Source organism: Rhinopithecus bieti, unplaced genomic scaffold, assembly GCF_001698545.2.
Source record: "Rhinopithecus bieti isolate Rb0 unplaced genomic scaffold, ASM169854v2 scaffold_14229, whole genome shotgun sequence".
Taxonomy (NCBI): domain Eukaryota; kingdom Metazoa; phylum Chordata; class Mammalia; order Primates; family Cercopithecidae; genus Rhinopithecus; species Rhinopithecus bieti.
In genome coordinates this window covers 1413235-1433281 of record NW_016807978.1, presented here as the reverse complement: position 1 = coordinate 1433281, position 20047 = coordinate 1413235, and the positions used below count along the sequence as shown (strand labels likewise).

Here is a 20047-nt window from a genome sequence, read left to right as displayed (position 1 = left end):
TTTTTTTGAGACAGAGTCTCGCTCTGTCGCCCAGGCTGGAGTGCAGTGGCATGATCTTGGCTCACTGCAAGCTACGCCTCACGGGTTCACACATTCTCCTGCCTCAACCTTCCGAGTACCTGGGCCTACAGGTGTCTGCTACCACGCCCAGATAATTTTTTTGTATTTTTAGTAGAGATGGGGTTTCACCATGTTAGCCAGGATGGTCTCGATCTCCTGACCTCGTGATCCATCCGCCTCGGCCTCCCAGAGTGCTGGGATTACAGGTGTGAGCCACCGCGCTCGGCCTGTTTATGAGTTCTAAAGCTCAGTTCAGTAGTCATTTATTTCGACCTCCTCCATACAGTGTGTTGAATGTCCTAAAGTACTCTGCTGTTAGGACTTGCTGATGCTACTCATCACCTAAGTCATTCAAACTGTAACAAGTGCAGAAGACAGAAGATTCACTGAAGAAGTTACTTTAAACTGTGGAAAGTTGTAAACTGTTGTTTTTTGGACTTTTCTTGCTAGCTTCTGGGTCTGATAAAACATGGGTCAGATAAAATCTGTCCCTTGATTTCCCATATTTTCCACTTCTACATCAATAACATGTAGAAAGTCTGTAAATAAACTCAATAAATGTGTCCTTATCCATTTGATTTTAGTAGCTGGTTGACCTCTGTGAATTTCTTTTGTAGGAAAACTAGGCTGTAGCGCTGCTGCCAGCAAGGAGTTTGTAGCTTAGCTGGTACAGACTGAAAATTTAGAACAGACATTTAACATATTAAAATTTTTAAGTTAATGTAAATTGAGGATATCAGCACTAAATAATATCAGAGTAAAGAAATGTTCCTCCTGTTAGGGTTAATTTGGAAGGACTTCAAAAAACTTGAGTCAGAGCCAGACTTTGAAGGACCTTTTGGAAAATAAACAGAACTTACCCTTTTAGGTAAGGGGAAATTCATAGGCAAAGAAAAATGTTTGGCATCCGGTGGCTCTGACTACCTGGAGCAAAGATTGTAACCAGAGGAACAGAGAAATTGAACCGAGAAATGCTGAAGCGCAGGCCAAGAATTAATAATCAGCAACCAGTGAAGAACCATTTCAGATATTTGTACTGGGAAAAATGGAAGTAGTGTTTAAGTGCATTTGTTTTGTATAGAGTAGAAATAAGGCAGCCAGCCAGATTAGTGTTCACTACTGAGGGTTATGTGATACAGGCCTAGGCTATGGTAATTGTAAGTGGAAGTGAAATAAATATTTTATTTGTATATGCATTTATTTAACAAACATTACCTCCTTGATGAATAAAGCACTGTTCCTGCCCTCAAGTAGTTCACGGTGGACTAGTCCAAGAACAATTAAATGTAGTATGACTGTATATTTATGTAGTTGTATTTTTTAGTAATCTAATGTGTCATTTCTTGCAGAGAATGGGAACAATTCTCCTTTGCCCAAATATGCAACCTCACCAAAACCTAACAACAGTTATATGTTCAAAAGGGAACCTCCTGAGGGCTGTGAAAGGGTCAAAGTCTTTGAGGAATGCTCGTAAGTATCCCTTCCACCACCCCACAAAAAAAAACTATTATGAGCTTTTTTTTTGAGATAGGATCTCACTCTGTCACCTAGGCTGGACTGCACTAATGCAGTCACAGGTCACACTGCAACCTCTACCTCCTAGGCTCCAGTGATCTTCCCGCCCCAACCTCCCAAGTAGCTGGGAATACAGATGCACGCCACTATCCTGGCTAATTGTTTTGAGATGGAGTCTCACTCTGACGCCCAGGCTGGAGTACAGTGCCACAATCTCGGCTCACTGCAATCTCTGCCTCCTGGGTTCATACCATTCTCCTGCCGCAGCTTCCAGAGTAGCTGGGACCACAGGCACCCACAACCACGCCTGGCTAATTTTTTGTATTTTTGGTAGAGGCGGGGTTTCACCACATTGGCCAGGATGGTCTCGATCTCCTGACCTCGTGATCCGCCTGCCTCGGCCTACGAAAGTGTTGGGATTACAGGTGTGAGCGACTGCACCTGGCCTAGCCTGGCTAATTTTTTAAAGTTTGGAGAGACAGGGTCTCTCTGTGTTGTCCAGGCTGGTCCCAAACTCCTGGGCACAAGCAGTCCTCCTGCCTCAGCCTCCTGAAGTGCTGGGATTACAGGCATGGGCCACTGTGCCCAGCCTATTATCAGCATTTTTAAGTAAGCTGAAAGAATAGTATAGTGATCACTCATATATCTACAACCCAGATTAGATAATAGCTAACATTTTGCAGTATTTACTAAAAGTTACCACAGTACTGCTATGTAGCCACAGTACGATTATCACACCTTAGAATATTGACAGTAATGCTTAATATCAGCTAATACCCATTTGTTATTCACATTTCCTTAGTTGTCTGCAAAACGTCTTCTGTGGTTGTCATTTGTGACATGTATCCAGTCATGTTTACATGTTGAATTTAGCAGTATATTTATTCCAGATAGACCATGAATCTCACCTCGTGTGGTTCCATTCTTTCAAGGAGGCCAGTCTGGGCAACATAGCAAGATCCATTCTCATAAATACATTTAAAATACACACACACACACCCCTACCTCACTGTGAAGAAGATAATCTAAACAGGATTTTTTTTTTTTGAAACAGAGTCTCACTCTGTCGCCTGGGCTGGAGTGCAGTGGCGCAATCTCGTCTCACTGCAAGCTCCACCTCCCTCGTTCACTCCATTCTCCTGCCTCAGCCTCCCAAGTAGCTGGGACTACAGGTGCCCGCCACCACGCCCGGCTAATTTTTTGCATTTTTAGTAGAGACGGGGTTTCACCATGTTAGCCAGGATGGTCTCGATCTCCTGACCTCGTGATCCACCCACCTTGGCCTCCCAAAGTGCTGGGATTACAGGCATGAGCCACCGCGCCCGGCCTAAGAAGGATTTTAAACTAACAGTAGTATCTAGTGCCCTTGGTATGTGATCTCCTATATTCACATACTTCTTTTGGCTGGTACTCTAGTCAGCTACTCCTATTTTAAACTCACAAGTCGCCCAGAAAGTATACAGCCTGTGACTCCTTGCTTTATAAGTGATGACGAAGGATGTGAGGTTTGTGTGAGATTGAGCAAATTAGCTGAAGAATGTTATTTGGAGATACGATGATAGTGTTTAGCCCTCGCCGTCTAATTTCACTGTGGTTGCCAAGTCTGAAAGCCACCGTTTTTGGCTTTTTCTTACTGCGAATCCTGAAATACAACATGGAGATTGTCCAGCCGTCTGCAGTTCACACAGTTTGTCATTGTCTTTTATCATGAACATCATGGAGTGATTTGAAATATGGCATTCTAGGCCGGGTGTGGTGGCTCACGCCTTAATCCCAGCACTTTGGGAGACCAAGGTGGGTGGATCACTGAGGTCCGGAGTTCGAGACCAGCCTGGCCAACATGGTGAAACACCATCTCTATTAAAAATACAAAAAGTAGCTGGGCGCAGTGGCGCACGCCTGTAATAATCCCGGCTACTTGGGAGGCTGAGGCAGGAGAATTGCTTGAACCTGGGAGGTGGAGATTGCACTGAGCCAAGATTGTGCCATAGCACTGGATGACAGAGGGAGACTGGTCTCAAAAAAAAAAAAAAAAAAAAAACAAAAAAGGCATTCTTCTTGTGTTCCTTCATGTGGCTTTCTGTCAGTGCTTCCTTTAACCGGAATTCTGAATAATGTAGCCAACAAAGAGCATTGGTTTTTTTGAATTCCTTTAAACTCTCCTACTAGGAAACCACCAGTCTCCTATCTGCTTCTCGTGACTGTAATTGGATAACCTGTTTTAGAACCTGCTTATTTTTAGGTTTTTTCACGCATATTAGCCTGTAAGTTTTAAGTGGTACTAGGCTGAGAGTTTTAAGCCAGTTTTTTTTTGTTTTTTTTTTTTTTTTTTTTTTTTTGTGAGACGAGTTCTGGCTTGTCGCGCCAGGCTGGAGTGCGGTGGCCGGATCTCAGCTGCACTGGCCAACTCCGCCTCCCAGGTTCAGGCCCATTCCTCCTGGCCTCGCCTCCAACGTAGCTGGGACTACAGGCGCCCGCCTCGTCGCCCGGCTAGTTTTTTTGTATTCTTTTAGGTAGGAGCGGGGTTTCAAAACACGCCGGTATTAGCGCAGGATGGTCTCGATCTCAACTGACCTGTGATCCGCACGTCTCGGTCCTCAAAGTGCCTGGGATTGCAGCGCTTGAGCCACCGCGCCCGGCCTTAAGCCAGTTTTATAGCAGATTTGTTCCATGGACTCCCTGCATTATAATCACCTGGGGAGTTAGTAGAAACTGTAGATTACAAGACCCTACCCCAGACTTAATGTATGGGTAAATATGGACGTAGGACATGACCTCTGCATCTTTATCAAGTAGCTCAGATGATTTTTCTGCCCAGTATGAAAATACTGGCTTATACTTTTTCATGAGTATTCTTAAGAAATTAGGTCATTGTTTTCACCAGCGTGAAAATCATGTTCCACTCCTTTCTGGCCTGTATAGTTTCCATTGAGAAGTCTGTTGCCAGACAGATTGGAGCTCCTTTGTATGTTATTTGCTTCTTTCCTCTTGCTGCTTTTAGGATCTTCTCTTTGTCCTTGACTTTGAATGTTTGATTATGTTATGTCTTAGGGTAGTTGTTTTTGGGTCAAAGCTGTTTGGTGTTCCCTGACCTTCCTGTACCTGGGTATTTATGTCTTTCTCAGGTTTTGGAAAGTTTTCTGTTATTACTTCTGAGAATAAGCTTTCTACCCCTTTGCTATCATTTGACTCCCTCTTGAAAAACAATATTTCCTAGATTTGGTCTTTTGAGGTAATTTTCTGTATCTTGTAGATGGTCTTTGTTTCTTTTCATTCTTTTCCCTTTTTTCCTCTGACTGTGTATTTCCAAATAGCCTGTCGTCAAGCTCGCCAGTTCTTTCCTCGGATTCATCTGTTTAGATCCTCTAATGCATTTTTAATTCTGCAAATGTATTTCTCAGTTCTAAGATTTGTTTGATTTTTAAAAATTATTTCAATCTCTTTGTTAAATTTATTTGATAAATTTCTGAATTGTTTTTCTGTGTTATCTTGGAGATCACTGAGTTTTCTTAAAACTGCTATTTTGAATTATTGGTTAGCAAATTCACATATTGGTGTCTCATTAGCATCAGTCACTGGTTCTTTGCTTTGTCCATTTAAGGAGGTCATGGTTCCCTGTTTACTGTTAATTCTTGTGGATTTAAGTTTATGTCTTTGCATTGAAGGATTATTTATTCTAGTTTTCTCTGTCTGGCTTGTTTTGGTTTTTATTAGATATATTTGCTTACAGATTCTTCACGCTAGATCGCTGCCTCCTTTTTGGCTCTGGGTGGTGCCTTAAACACAGGTCCACCATGGGTCTAGTAAACAAACTAAAGGCTGCTGCTCCTGAAGCGGGGAGGTCCCAATGCTCTCAGCAGCATGGGAAAGCTAGGTCGGAGTTCCTGCCGAAGGAACCTGTGTGGTGCTGCCAAACCACTGTGATGTGGCATCTCCTTTCACCGAATTCCACAGCAGAGTTTCCAGGGCTGGGGATGGCATTTCTGCCTCCCGTCTTTGTCTTCGCCTTTCCTCAGGGATATTTTTCCTTTCATGTGTTTACCATGTTTCCCATGGGTTAAGGCAGTGTCTTGTCAGGGAACCCAGAATTGTGGGGAAGGTGGTTGTCTACCCCAGTCTCACTTTTTCTAGTGTAGAAACCATGAATTGTGCTGGGCAGAATGAGGGTAGGGTTGTTACAGATGTGGAAATCTGACTCAGTTTTTTTACTTCTCTGTGGCCTCAGGAACTGTGTCTTCATATTTGAGTTCTTCGATGTTGCTAGTAATAATCTCAGTAATACATACTTGTTTTTGGTTTTCTGTGGCAGGGACTGGAACCATGTGCTTCTTTACCACTATTTTGGAACTGGAAAGCAGAAATGGGCTTGTTCTATTAGGTAAAAATCTGTTGGCCCAAATGTACTTTTTTGGAGTTGTGCCTGCCCCGCTCCACCGCCAACCCTGCTGAGACAGGTTCTTTGTCACCCAGGCTGGAGTGCAGTGTTGTAGTCAACAGCCCACTGCAGCCTCGACCTCCCCGGGCCCAGGCAATCCTCTCACCTCAGCCTCCCAATTAGCTGAGACTACAGGCATCCGCCACCACACCCAGCTAGTTTTTCTAGAGATGGGGTTTTGGCATGTGCCCAGGCTGGTCTTGAACTCCTGGGCTCAAGTCATCCACCTTCCTTGACCTCCTAAAGTGCTGGGATTATAGGCATGAGCCACTGTGTCCAGCCTGAGTTGAGCTCTTTGATTTACTCATTGGCCCTTAGGATTTGCCCAAGTGCTAAATGTAGAGATTTGGTTGATTGACTCCAAAACATTTTGATTGTTTTTAAGAAATGACTTTAAATATTTGTTGGGTTGGTGGCATAAGCCACTGTACCCAGTCATAGTACATGTTTTATGGCACATTGATCTGTTAGTAGAAGGTAAACCTATTCTTTTTTTTTTTAATGTAATGTTTATTATACATTTTACTGGTAGAAAGACTGTGTAACACAAATACACTATTAATATTTTAATTATGTTCCAAAGACAAATTAGCAGTAGTAACTAAGAGTGGATATCTAAGAAGTAATTTTAACCTTTTGTCAGTAAAAGAAGTTCTTAGAAGCCACAGAGGTTAGGAAAGTGATTCTTCTTGGTGGACTGGGGTAATGACAGGAAGAAGGCACAAGGAGAGTTTTTTTGGTGCTTTATGTTATATTGGTGTTAATGTTGTTTCTTGATCTGATCAGTTAGACAAATTATTACTGTTTACATTGTTTTGTGTGAGGTATATCGTAAGTCTGTTTTCATGAAATCTGCAAGGAAGTTTAATGGTTTTTTAGATTCCTGTCATTAAAAAAACAATTCCAGATCAAAAACTTTATCTAAATCAGGAAGCTTATACTTCAGAAATGTAAAGTTTCATCCCAGAGACCCATTAGCAGCCACAAATCTTAAGTCTTTTTTTTTTTTTTTGAGACAGAGTCTCTCTCTGTTGTCCAGGCTGGAGTGCAGTGGCATGATCTCGGCTCCCTGCAAGCTCCGCCTCCCGGGTTTACGCCATTCTCCTGCCTCAGCCTCCTGAGTAGCTGGGACTACAGGCGCCTGCCACCACGCCTGGCTAATTTTTTATATTTTTAGTAGAGATGGGGTTTCACCGTGTTAGCCAGGATGGTCTCGATCTCCTGACCTCATTGTCTTCCTGCCTTGACCTCCCAAGGTGCTGGGATTACAGGTGTGAGCCACCGTGCCTGGCCATCTTAAGTCATTTTTAAGAAAACCTCAAACAAATAAGTTAATGAAAATTTTTAGGCCTCATTTGGATGGAAGTGTTAAAATTAACTTGCCTTTTCATTTTCTACAAGAAATTTTTCATTTTACAAGAATGAAAGTTAACTTTGGTAATTCTGTCTTCAAAGGAGAATTTAAGGCATTATTTCGTTATGGAAACATAACCTCAACTTCCTCAAGTTCAGTGTATTGAAAATGATGCTCTCAGACAATAAAAACAGAAGGGTGTGTGTTGTTCTTATCAGTAATATACCCAGATATACTTGTGGCACTAAAAGTACTCAACTATTCAGCAAAGAATAGTGCCCGAGTTGAACATAACTTACATGATGTATTTTTCTTTGTTCTTAGTTGTTGTTTGCCAAAGCTCTCCATAGTGTCCGCTGCTAATAAAATCTGCCCGCCTGATCATTGTCTGCTTGGAACACACATCTTTTTGGCGTCCACTCCCCATCTGCTGTTGACTCACTCTTCAGAACCCAGCTTGGGGGCCACTACCAAACCCTCCCTCTTCCTGCAGGCCGCAGGTTATCCACCCCCTTGTGCGACTTATCAACTTTTTTATAAACCTTTGTTATCATGCCTGTTAGATTATCTTGTGAAGGTCTTAACCTCTTCTGTGCGGTGGACAACTTTGGCAGTCTGTCTGGTAAAGCTTGTGGATCCCTTCTCTGAATAATTTTTTTTTTTTTTGAGACGGAGTCTCGCTCTGTCGCCCAGGCTGGAGTGCAGTGGCCGGATCTCGGCTCACTGCAAGCTCCGCCTCCCGGGTTTACGCCATTCTCCTGCCTCAGCCTCCCGAGTAGCTGGGACTACAGGCGCCCGCCATCTCGCCCGGCTAGTTTTTTGTATTTTTTTTAGTAGAGACGGGGTTTCACCGTGTAGACCAGGATGGTCTCGATCTTCTGACCTCGTGATCCACCCGTCTCGGCCTCCCACAGTGCTGGGATTACAGGCTTGAGCCACCGCACCCGGCCTGAATAATGCTTTAAATGCATCATATACCCAAGATTATAAAGGAAGCTAGTTATGTTGAAACACAGCTCTGTCCCCATCACTCCTCACTCCACAAGAACTATAAATTTAGTCCATCTCCTCCTTGTGGATTGTTTCAACTTTGTATCCTCAGAATTTAGTGCACACTTGCATTTTTATTGAACTGCTTTAGATTTTTTTTGTTTTTTTGGTTTTTGTTTTTTTGAGACAGGGTCTTGCTCTGCTGCCCAGGCTGGAGTGCAGTGGCCCAATTATGGCTCACTACAACCTCCACCTCCCAGGGTCAAGCTATCCTCCCATCTCAGCCTCCCAAGTAGCTGGGGCTACAGGTGCAGGTCACCACACTAGATTATTGTTTTTAAAGGTTTTTATAAAGATGAGGTCTCACTATGTTGCCCAGGCTGGTCTGGAACTCCTGGGTTCAAGTAAGCCTCCCCGCTCAGACTCCCAAAGTTGGGGAATTACAGGTGTGAACCAACACGGCTGGCTGATTTAGATTTTTAATGTCATTGGAAGATATGAGAATCAACCTAGGTCTTGATTTATTTAGGTTCTCCCACCTTAGTTTTTTGGCATTTCCGTGTTACTTTAACAATGTAGTTTTTTAATACTTTTAATATTCATGAAATACCATTAATAACAATATCTTTTTCAACAATTTGGGTTTTCAGGAGAACCTAGGAAAAGGGAAGAATTTGGCTTTAATAAAAAACTTTCAAAGCAAAGGAGTTTTTACTTTGATTTCACATTTACATTATATTGCTCAGAAAACTATCATGGTTAATTCGAAGAATTGTTTCCATCAAAGAGATTTTTACAAGCACTTGAAGAGAAAAGCCATGCCTACCATAGTTTTAGTCATGCAATGGTGGAACTTAGCAAAAGATGGATATACAATATCTTTGATTTCCTTGCTGCCTCCTTCCAGTATACTATAGACCTGGGGAAAAATCATGGCCGTGGAATATACCATACATAAAGGCATACATGTCTTTAAACATCTAGATTTTCTTTTGCTGTAGGAAATGCATTATTCCCTTGACTGTCTTAGCTCTTCATTACATGCAGTGCTCATGGGGCTGAGCTGCCTGCATGGTAACGGGGCTGTCGAGGGAACTGAAAGCAGCATTGATGATGGGGGCTTCTTGCATTCTAAGATACATATGTTGAATCCTGTGTCAGATAGCACTTTGGTCCTTGGTGTTTGAAGCTTTTGACAGAGCTTGAGTTTTAAATTCCTTTTCTGTGCTGTAAGTTAACTGTTTTTTAAAAATAAAAGAGCTTGTTTCCAAATTTTTTTTTTTTTTTTTTTTTTTTTAAAGTTCTGTGACTTAAAAGCATTGGGTTGTCTGTTCTGTGTTTAGGCCAAAACAGCTTCATGAAATCCCAGCCTTTTATTGTCCTGACAAAAACAAGGTGAATTTCATTCCTAAAAGTGGATCTGCTTTCTGCCTCGTCAGCATCCTCAAGCCACTCCTTCCCACCCCAGATCTTACACTCAAGGGCTCTGGCCACAGCCTGACAGTCACCACTGGCATGGCAACCACTCTGCTGCAGCCTATTGCTGTGGCCTCCCTGTCTACAAACACAGAGCAAGACCGAGTCTCTCGAGGGACAAGTACAGTCATGCCATCAGCTTCTCTACTCCCACCACCAGAACCAATTGAGGAAGCTGAAGGATAGGTCACAGTGCAAAGTGGCTGTTGTTCTGGGAAATTGGAAACCTCCTCAGATCACTGGACTCTGATGGCATCGTGTGCTTCTGGCCAGCTGTGATGTGCTCCAGCTCTCCAGTGACATGTGACGGTGAGGCTTCTGGAAGAAAGGATCCCCCATGATGGCTCTGCCTGACTTGTGAACGCCAACCCTCAGTGCTTAGCCTGCTTTTTATCAAAGCACTGATTGCAACAAGAAAGGTCTCATTCTTTACCTTTGGAGAGACAATATTACATTTTTGTTTTCGAATTAGACTTATTTAAAACACATACACACACACACACCCCGATCCTTGCCAACATGATTCCTAAAGGGAGATGTGACTGATGCTGCAAGAACCATCTTTTCTATGAAAATGACTATTTTATAATATACCAATGTTACATTTTCTGAAACGTAGCAAACAGGATGTTCAAAAGTTTCTTTGGTGGCCTCTGTTTCTTGTTCCCTTTCTAGATGTGTGCTTTTCTCAGCTGTTTTCAGCTTTGGGACCAAAGGGATTGCTGACGTTTTCCCAGCAATCTTAATCTCATGACTATGTTCTTCTCCCAAACAAGGATTGATAGGTAAATGCATTGAACAAGTATATATAAAAGAGATAAAAGCAATATTCGTACATTATGTGATTTATGTTTTTTGATGTCAAAAGTTTGTGCTTTGGGTGAAATATTTGTATAACTGCTGTTTCTTCACTACTCCTGTACACATTTCACCATGTGGTCAGAAAAATTGTAGTCCGAAGACAAGTGCTTTAATGTTTTCACCCATATTGGAACTTTATTTAAAAGTCAGTGAGCCAAAAGGAAACTATCCAGTGTTGATTGCTAGCTAAGAGTAAGGAGCCCCTTTGGTTTTCTGTGGTATATATATAATATCACACGCTCTCCTTCCTTGACCACAGCTGTCATTCTACCTTTAATCATCACTGTATCATAGCCCCAAAGAGATCCTGAAATGGCTGCGCATGGATTTCCTCCTTTGCCCTTGTGATGTTGTTGTCTTGTGGATTTGGTCGGGCTAGTAGTTTGCCAGGAGTGTAATCCGGTGGATAGTGATCCGAACTGTAGCCGCAGAATCCTGTGACTGACATTTTCTTTCTGGTGGTGGTTGGCCCTGAGATTTGTTGCCTACAGATTTTGCTAATTTACCCCCTAACAATCCACATAGTGGGGAAAATAGACAAGAAGAACTTGAGTATGAATGGTAAGCGCCTTTGAAAACTCCATACAGTTTTTGATTTGGACTCATCCTGATATAAATCACTGCCAGTAACACATGGTGTCAGTATTTGATTTCTGGATATATGGTAGTGAGATTAAGGAGCAGCTTTTTTTTTTTTTGAGATGGAGTTTCGCTTGTTGCCCAGGCTGGAATGCAATGGCATGATCTCGGCTCACTGCAATCTCTGTCTCCCAGGTTCAAGCAATTCTCCTGCCTTAGCCTCCCAAGTAGCTGGGATTACAGGCATGTGCCACCACACCCAGCTAATTTTGTATTTTTAGTAGAGATGGGGTTTCACCATGTTGGTCAGGCTGGTCTCGAACTCCCAGCCTCAGGTGATCTGCTCGTCTCAGCCTCCCAAAGTGCTGGGATTACAGCTGTGAGCCACCATGACCGGCCAGGAGTAGCTCTTTTTAAAAGTGAGTTTCAGCAAACAGTATTGAATAAAAGCATCCTTTTCATATCTTCATATACTACTTTATAATACAGTAATTTACTGTTCCTATACATATTATAGGCAGAAAAAAGTTTTTAAATCCTTATAAAAAGGATACAGTTTAGAAGGTTAATATGTCAGCTTACCCAGGCATATTCTATCAAGGAAAACCTAGTGGTAGCAATAAATCTTCAGAAAGGACTTCTTATACTCATGTACCTTTAAAACATCTAAGTAATTTAAAATAAGCCCTGTTGAGTTTAAAATCGAGATGCATTGAGGTAAATCAGATAAATTCAAACATTTGAATAAATCTGTCAGGTTTTAGATGGTAGGATTGATGAACTTTGGTAGTTTCTCAATCCAAAACTAATTTATTTGGAACTAGTATGTTATGGCTTCTCAGTCATTAAAAGCTCAGTTATTAGGGGTCTACACTTTCTCACTGAGAGCCTTGATATTTTGCCTTCTTTGTTATGCATTATAACTTGACTGTATCACCACTGAGTGTCTGCTGTATCAGAAGTTCAGAAGAAAAGGTACAACTGAATCAGAATGGGGGTATAGAGGAAGTTAAAAACAATTTATTTAAAAAGAACCCTTGGTTTTTTGATGACTTGAATTCTGTTAAATCTGTGTTCCTGGCCTTGCACTTCTGTTCCTCTTCCATCTCCATCCTTGCTAGTCACAATGGCATTTTAGAACTAGAATGTCACTCTGTAGAGGTTTTCCCTTTTGCTCTGTTGTGCATATTTGTCTAATTCATATCTTTCTGTGGAGTTTCATATATCCTTAATCTAAAGTAACTTAAAATTGGAATGGAAGAACAAGTTTCACAATTATTTACAGTCTTATAAATAGAACTTCTAGTCTAATGTTTGGTTGTAAGAAGAATGTGAATTTGCAGGTAAATGAATTGTACGGCAACCAGACAGATCCCTGGGGTTTGGGAGAAACAGAGCTTGAGATTTGAAAAAAAGGTACAAGGTACAAAACAACTCTAACTGCCAGTGCCAAAGGGCTAATTTTTAAGCATGTAAGCTTTATCACAGTCTTGAAAAAACATTAACCATAGGTTTATTCAGCTGTTTTATTTAACCCTTAGTTCCCTGGTGGTTGATTTTTTTTTTTTTAAATGGGTCTTCAGCTTTCCAGTGAAATGTGACACTCTCAATAGAATGCATAATGTTGGTTTCTAAAATTACACTCCATAATTATTGTTATTCTGTAGAAAACTGTACAGAAGGTAAATAGAATAGCTTCAATGGGAATAATTTAAACTTTTTTAATTTTATAAAATTTACTTCCATTGCATTAAAAGAAATGGGTAGCATGTGTCTTTCAGAGAAAGGAGCTATTTGGTTATTCACTTTGTCAATCTTAGGTTTTTTTAAATCTTTAAACAATTTCTTCTTTGTGATGATAAAAATTATATAAATTTACTGTTTCTGATCATGACTGAGTCTATTACTTGTCATGGCTTTTGTAAGCAACTGTGTTTTAAAAATACCGGGTTTGCCTCTTTGGTTACACGTGGTGAGCATGGATGTCAAGATTATTTTTCAACTAGATTATTCAATTTGTTTTATATTTCTTATACTTCATACTTATGACCACAGTCCAAATCAGTCTTTTAGAAGGTGCTCTTGCTAACTGTGGAATATTTCACAACATGAAAGTCCTTTTTCTCCACTTTCAGTGGTTGGCTTTCACTGAAAGAAAGTGTAAAAAAAGGCAGAATTTATAGCTTTCACTATGTCCAAGACTAGGACTGGGTTATAAAGATTTTCTTTTGTGAAGGAAAATAAAATTTGCCAGTACTGCATTTACTTTACTATTGTAAACTTAAGATTCATTCCTTAGTGCTTGGATTTTGATGTCTCAAAACCAGATGAGTGAAGTGCTGAATTTGCAAAATAAAGCTAAGAATGCTTAACTCCGCACTTTAAGTTTTACTCTGACCAAATTGATCAGCAGAGCAGCCCTGAACAGCATTTTGTTTATACAGTCTTGTTGAAGAATAGAATTTTTTAACCGTCCATTTTTTGTCTCTGTGGGAACTGTGTAACTCTTTTTAAAACACAATTTAAAACATTTTGTTATTCTAACAATTCTCTCAAAAAACAGCATTTCCAATGGTAATCGGTATTGTTACGCTGTACTTATGTATTCCCTGTACCTGAACACTTGTTGCTGCCTCACAAGAAAATAGACCTTTTATGTTAAAAATAAAGTCTGTTCTTCTTGAGTTTTTTTCTGTGAATTTTTATGAATACTGTCCAAATTCAATTACATTTCTTTTGGACTGGTTATTTAGCTTTTAAGTGGTACATTGTTTTTCTCAAACTAATAGAAAAATGTGTTTGTGTTCAGCAGCAGGTTCCTTGCTACCCCTCACTTGCCCTAGAACTGAAGGTACCTGCTCTTTGGGGTAAGTGCTAGGCACACATTGACATCTAAGCAGCACAGAGAGATACCCATGTGTGAGGAATTCACTGCTTCACAGTTTTGTTAGAGGTAACTTAGCTGGGGCAGTTACCTAAATTCATTATAAAGTACATAAAGAGGAGTTTTTTTGTTTTGTTAATTCTTGGTAATTCAGCCATATTCTTTCTTTGTGACAGTGTCTTATATATGCAAGACAGTCGTTCAGTTTCAGGGGACAGTTGTTGAGTTTTGGGGGTTTTGTCTGTATCCACACAACAGAGCTGGTCAGAAGGCTACACTGTAATAACTTAGAAAGTAGGGACACATTTTAAGTGACATAAGTCACAGTAATTTTGCCACCACGCCTGGCTAATTTTTATATAAATTTATTTTATTTATTTATTTTCGTAGAGACAAGGTCTTACCACATTGCCTAGGCGGGTCTCAAACTCCTGGCCTCAAGTGATCCTCCCATCTCTGCCTCTCAAAGTGCTGGGCTCAAGGGATCCTGCTGCCTCAGCCTCCCAGGTGGTTGGGACCACAGGTATGTGCCACCATGCCTGGCTAATTTTTATATAAAATTATTTAATTTTTTTTTTCATAGAGACAAGGTCTTGCCACATTGCTTAGGCTGGTCTCGAACTCCTGGCCTCAAGTGATCCACCTCTGCCTCCCAAAGTGCTGGGATTATAGGTGTGAGCCATTGTACCTAACTTGTTAAAATTTTTGAAATATTATTTCTGAGCAAAAAAGTTAACCAGAGTTTGAGGATAGCTAATATATTTACAGTAATTTAACATAGTATCAAATGCAAAGAGAATTCTAAAACTGGCACATAAAGTTTTCTCCCTTTCTTTCTCAGTGTTCCCCCACCCCCACCTTTAAAGAGGTTGAGGAGAGCAAATATGTGAAGTACAGTCCTTGTAGTCTCTTCTTCGTAGCACTTTCCCTGCTAATGTGTAACAGAAACTGGTTTTTTTCCTTTGCTAAGATTAGGTGTGCTTTTAAAATATATTTTAGTATGATAATGCCAATAGCCTTTGTAGCTCTTTGATTCAGTGTTTTCCCAACTGTTTGGGTCTTGAAATGAACTAAATGGGTTCAACCAACTTTAAAAAAAAATGAAACAGAACAGAAAACGTAAGTATATTCATACATAAGGAGAATATTTTTCACGCGTAAAACTTTTGTTAGAGGTATATACATATGTCCTTGCTTGTCGTATAAAAAGTATTTCTTACTGAAGGTTGTATTAAAACAATCTGAAGAATATTGCTGTATCTACAGCTTTTAGGTTTGTCTGGTATCTTAATGCAGAAATGAGACTGGAGTCTTCAAGACATTGTTTCTACTTCCCTTTAATACGTAGCTCCAAAATTTCTAGGTTTTATAAAAACAAACCAAAAACCAGAATAATTCTCTTTCATCATTTTGCATCATCCTCAAACTGAGAATTTATTTCCATATATTCTAACTTTGATTTTATGCAGTAGTGTGGATTAGTCCTGCTGAATCATTGTTTTATAGAAGACTATCTTGGAGGCTGTGATAGTTAAAAACCAGGAGTATAACCATTTGTCTCAATTCTGTATCTTAAATAACTATTTTTTAGATCGTTGGGATAATTGAGAGGAGAAACAGAGAAAGTCCTAGATTTAGGGCCACAATTTGGGTGCTAGTTCTGGCTCTGATGCTTAATGTTCATGGGATCTTGGGCCAAGAATTCACCTTTGTGAACCTGTTTTATTTGTGTGATTAAGGAAATGCTGACAATAGTGCTATCACTTAGAAAACATGAAGACATGAAACTGTAAGCGAACATTTATCTGCCTTCATATTTTGTCAGGTAAGTTTATTCATTCCATGGGGGAGCCAGTGGTTTTTGGTCATGGAAAGTGTTCTCATAAAATTCATTTTAGCTTGTAAAGTTTAAAATCATCAAAGATAAACTGAAATTGTAATAAAAATTGATAATGCCTATTGATAGCTTACCAAATATCAGACACTTTACATATTACTTTTACCCTAATCTTTGTAATAACCCTTTGAAGCTAGGTACTGCTATTTTTACTATCATACAGGTAACAAAATAGGAATTAGGTTAACTTTTCCATGGTCACACATCTGGGAAATTTCAGAGACTGGCTTTGAACCAAGTCTGACTCTGGAATTCAGAGTTAATCACAAAGTCTTACTGCTATTTTGCTTGCGCCAGTGACACTAATAAAATAAAGATGTTGGAGTCACTGCAGATTATGTGACATTGGGCCACACTGCCTTGTTCTTTGTGACCCTCTTCATTGCTACAGCTGCTGGCAGCGTAGTTCAGAGGACCAAAAGAAACGAGCTGGTTAGTTACCAGCTCCTGATCAAGCACATTGGTGACAGACATTCTTAAACTCTTTGGTTTTTAATGTTGCTATAGCTGCAAAAAATAAAAAGAAATACTCTTTAATTTGGGGAGCATATCTTTTAGAGAGGCAAAAACTGTTACAGTCACATTTCTGGTGGATTTTTTAATTCACCTGGCTTTTTTGAGGTAAAGACTTACATAGTTGGGTTTTTTTGTTTTTGTATTTTTTTTTGTTTTGAGACAAGAGTTTCGCTCTGTTGCCCAGGCTGAAGTGCAGTAGGCAATCTCAGCTTACTGCAAGCTCCACCTCCTGGGTTCAAGCAATTCTCCTGCCTCAGCCTCCCCAGTAGCTGAGATTACAGGTACCTGCCACCACGCCTGGCTAATTTTTGTATTTTGTATTTTTAGTAGAGACGGGGTAGCACCATGCTGGCCAGGCTGGTCTCGAACTCTCAACCTCAGGTGATCTGCCTGCCTCAGCCTCCCAAAGTGCTGGGATTACAGGCGTGAGCCACCGTGCCCGGCCTGTAATTGGTTTTTAAATCTCTGTGACTTGGTATGTCCATTTAAGAGAGAGGGGACAGTAAAATCATCTGGATCACAATTCAAATGTGTGCTTGAAGGCACTACAAAAAAAATAACCAAAAATATGTTAGTAGTGGTTATTCCTAGATGGTAGTGCTGTGGCTGATTTTTTTCTTCTAGAAGATATTACTTTAAAATGGGAAAAAAGAAACAACTTTTTCTTTCATGTTTTTTTAGGTTATGGTCAGTGAGGTTTAGCCACAAGAGATATCACAGGAGAGACACAGAAAAAAATGTTGTAATATACTCACAGGTCCTAGAAAGACAGTCACTGCATGCTGAGAGGGGGTCACATGGGAGGGGGCTCAGCCAAGCAGGTGAGGAGCGGAGAGGCCTAAGACATGGGCAGGAGCCTTTGGGTCAGGGAGAAGCACACGAGAAAAAGTGAGAACTTCACTGGTGCGTTTAAATGTTACTAGGTCATGGGCAAGGTAGCAAGGGAAACTTGGGGTGGGGTCCACCCATATCACACTGGGCCAGGTACCCACAGCCTGTTTGTGGAGATGCTGAGGCAGCAAGAAAACCGGAAGTTTAAAACCTACACTACAAATGTAAAAACATACACTGTAAAATCTCACCCACGACACCAGTCAGAACTTCATCTCCTTTTTGTATTTACTCTTTGGCCAATGAGTGGTTGATTTACACCACTGAGTGAGGAACCATGTCTTGACTTTAAATGCCAAGGACAGTTTGTTTTGAACTCTTCAGTAGTCTTTTAAATGGTACAGAAAAATATGGAAAATAGTTTATGTTGGTCTTCTGGATGTGACCCATCCTGACCAACCATTTTTCTTCTCATCTTGTCCCATAGTTTTCTTTGCCATGTTTAAACACTTTACTGTTGCATGAAATGCATTACTTTCAGTTCTACTGAATTCATATTTTAAAAGTTCGTTTTTCCTTCCTAATTTCTATATTCCAAAATTCTGGGACTGCTTCATTGCTCAAGGTAGAGAAATGCAGGGCCCTGCCAATGCTATGGAAGACAAAAATAACTGAATTAATTCTCTTCTTTTTATTCCTGCCTTCAGTAAGTCAGGTTACATACTATGGCTTATATTTAATTGTTTGTGTCTAGGCTCAGATTTTTGCTTTGATAGTTTTTGTTACTGAAAGTATTTACACAAATAACGTACATTATATTATTTCCTATATCTTACATAGTCCCTTTCTATATGATATAAATCAGAAGGAATTCATCTCACAAGGATTTTCTTTTCTTTTTTTTTTTTTTTTTTTTTTTTTTTTTTGAGATGGGGTCTCACTCTGTAACCCAGGCTGGACTGCATGGCCTGATCTCGGCTCACTGCAACCTCCACCTCCCCGGTTCAAGCAATTCTCCTGCCTCAGCCTCCCAGGTAGCTGGGATTACAGGCATCTGCCACCACGCCTGGCTAATTTTTATATGTTTAATAGAGACAGGGTTTCACCATGTTGACCAGGGTGGTCTCAAACTTCTGACTTCAAGTGATCTGCCTGTCTTGGCCTCCCAAAGTGCTGGGATTACATAGGCGTGAGCCACCGCGCCCGGCCTCACAAGGATATTAATTGCCCTGGTTTTATTTTCATTCTCCCATGTCCATATCAACTCAATGTACTTTCCCAATACTATGATCTTGAGGTAAAACCCAAGTTTTTGAATAGGAAAACAATAATTGTATTAAACACTTCAGGAAACAAACTTTTGTTTTATGTCATCTTGCAATCTTTATTAAAAGAGGCTCAGAAAAATAGATGGAGCACGTTTAAACTTCCTTCGTTCTAATGCTGTAAGACCTCTACATTTCTAGATGGTCTATACAGATACGTGAAATATTTATAGTTGAAATACAAAACACTTTTTCAGTGTGCAAATACTGAAACCTGTTCGTTGAAATACAGTTTGTTTCTAATCCTATCAAGGTTCTACAATTAATGAAGGATTTCAAAAACATACAAAATTACACCAATCTGATCTTATTATGCTCTGATATTCCTGCCTCTCCTAAAAAATGGTTGTAGACATACTAGGCAAAGTTTAGCTCATCTTTAGACTTAAACATATTCTTATCCAGTATAAAATAAAGTATAGATATTTCTCCCCATTTAACATAACAAAATACCTATTTTGAGGGTTGTTCTCAGCCTACCATTAGTTAAGGATAATTAATTTACTTCTTATTGAATGGATTATCTAGATCGAGACAAAAAGCAACCAGTCATTCTCTGTTCTGTGCTTTTCCCGTCCTTTCCCTCCTTTCTTCAGTGTTGGTGGCTTTTTATATTAGCAATATTGGTTTAATAGAGCAAAATTTCTTTTGACCACAAAAACTGCTGAGCTTCAAATAACGAATCTTGAGAAAATACAAATGTGGTTGCCTTCATCGTAATAAAGTTATTGATATGCTCTTCAAAAATAGTGGTTGGACTTGTTGGAAGTTAGAACTGGACTTGCTAAGGAAGTTAATGTTGCTCTGGGTTAAAAGGGAAAGATATACTCTGTTGAAAGAAGAAATGTTATAGAAACTAGTAACTGAGTAATAACAGTCCCTGGTATGTCTCCATTTCGGGAGAACCTTTGCTTTTGGAAAATTTAGGGTGTTCCTAGTATGGGCTTTGGGCTTCTGCTTTGTCTGCTCGTTAAAGTATCTGTTATCAGATAACAGGGACTTCCCTGCACACACATGAGAGAGATAAATATCTCAGAACTAATGCATTAGCAAGGTGACTACTACAAAGAAAAATGGTACAAACTCTCAAGACATAAAGTTAGCTTTTTTTTTTTTTGAGATGGAGTCTCGCTCTGTCACCCAGGCTGGAGTGCAGTGGTGCAATCTTGCCTCACTGCAACCTCCGTCTCCTGGGTTCAAGCAATTCTTCTGCCTCAGCCTCCCGAGTAGCTGGGATTACAGGCATGCACCACCACACCTGGCTAATTTTTGTATTTTTAGTAGAGACAGGGTTTCACCATGTTGGCTAGGCTGGGTCTCGAAC

At 40.2% G+C, this 20047-nt stretch overlaps 1 protein-coding gene across 2 annotated transcripts in view; it reads left to right on the top strand.

Annotated features, from left to right (window-relative positions):
- Positions 1-13954, top strand: part of FAM117B (family with sequence similarity 117 member B) — a 133019-nt gene extending 119065 nt beyond the window's left edge. For both annotated transcript variants that reach the window (XM_017884414.1, XM_017884415.1), the window contains exons 7-8: positions 1410-1530; positions 9698-13954. In XM_017884414.1, the coding sequence (XP_017739903.1) occupies positions 1410-1530; positions 9698-10016 (440 nt within the window). In that variant the 3' untranslated portion in view covers positions 10017-13954. The remainder of the gene's footprint in view (positions 1-1409; positions 1531-9697) is intronic.
- The last annotated feature ends 6093 nt before the right edge of the window (positions 13955-20047 follow it).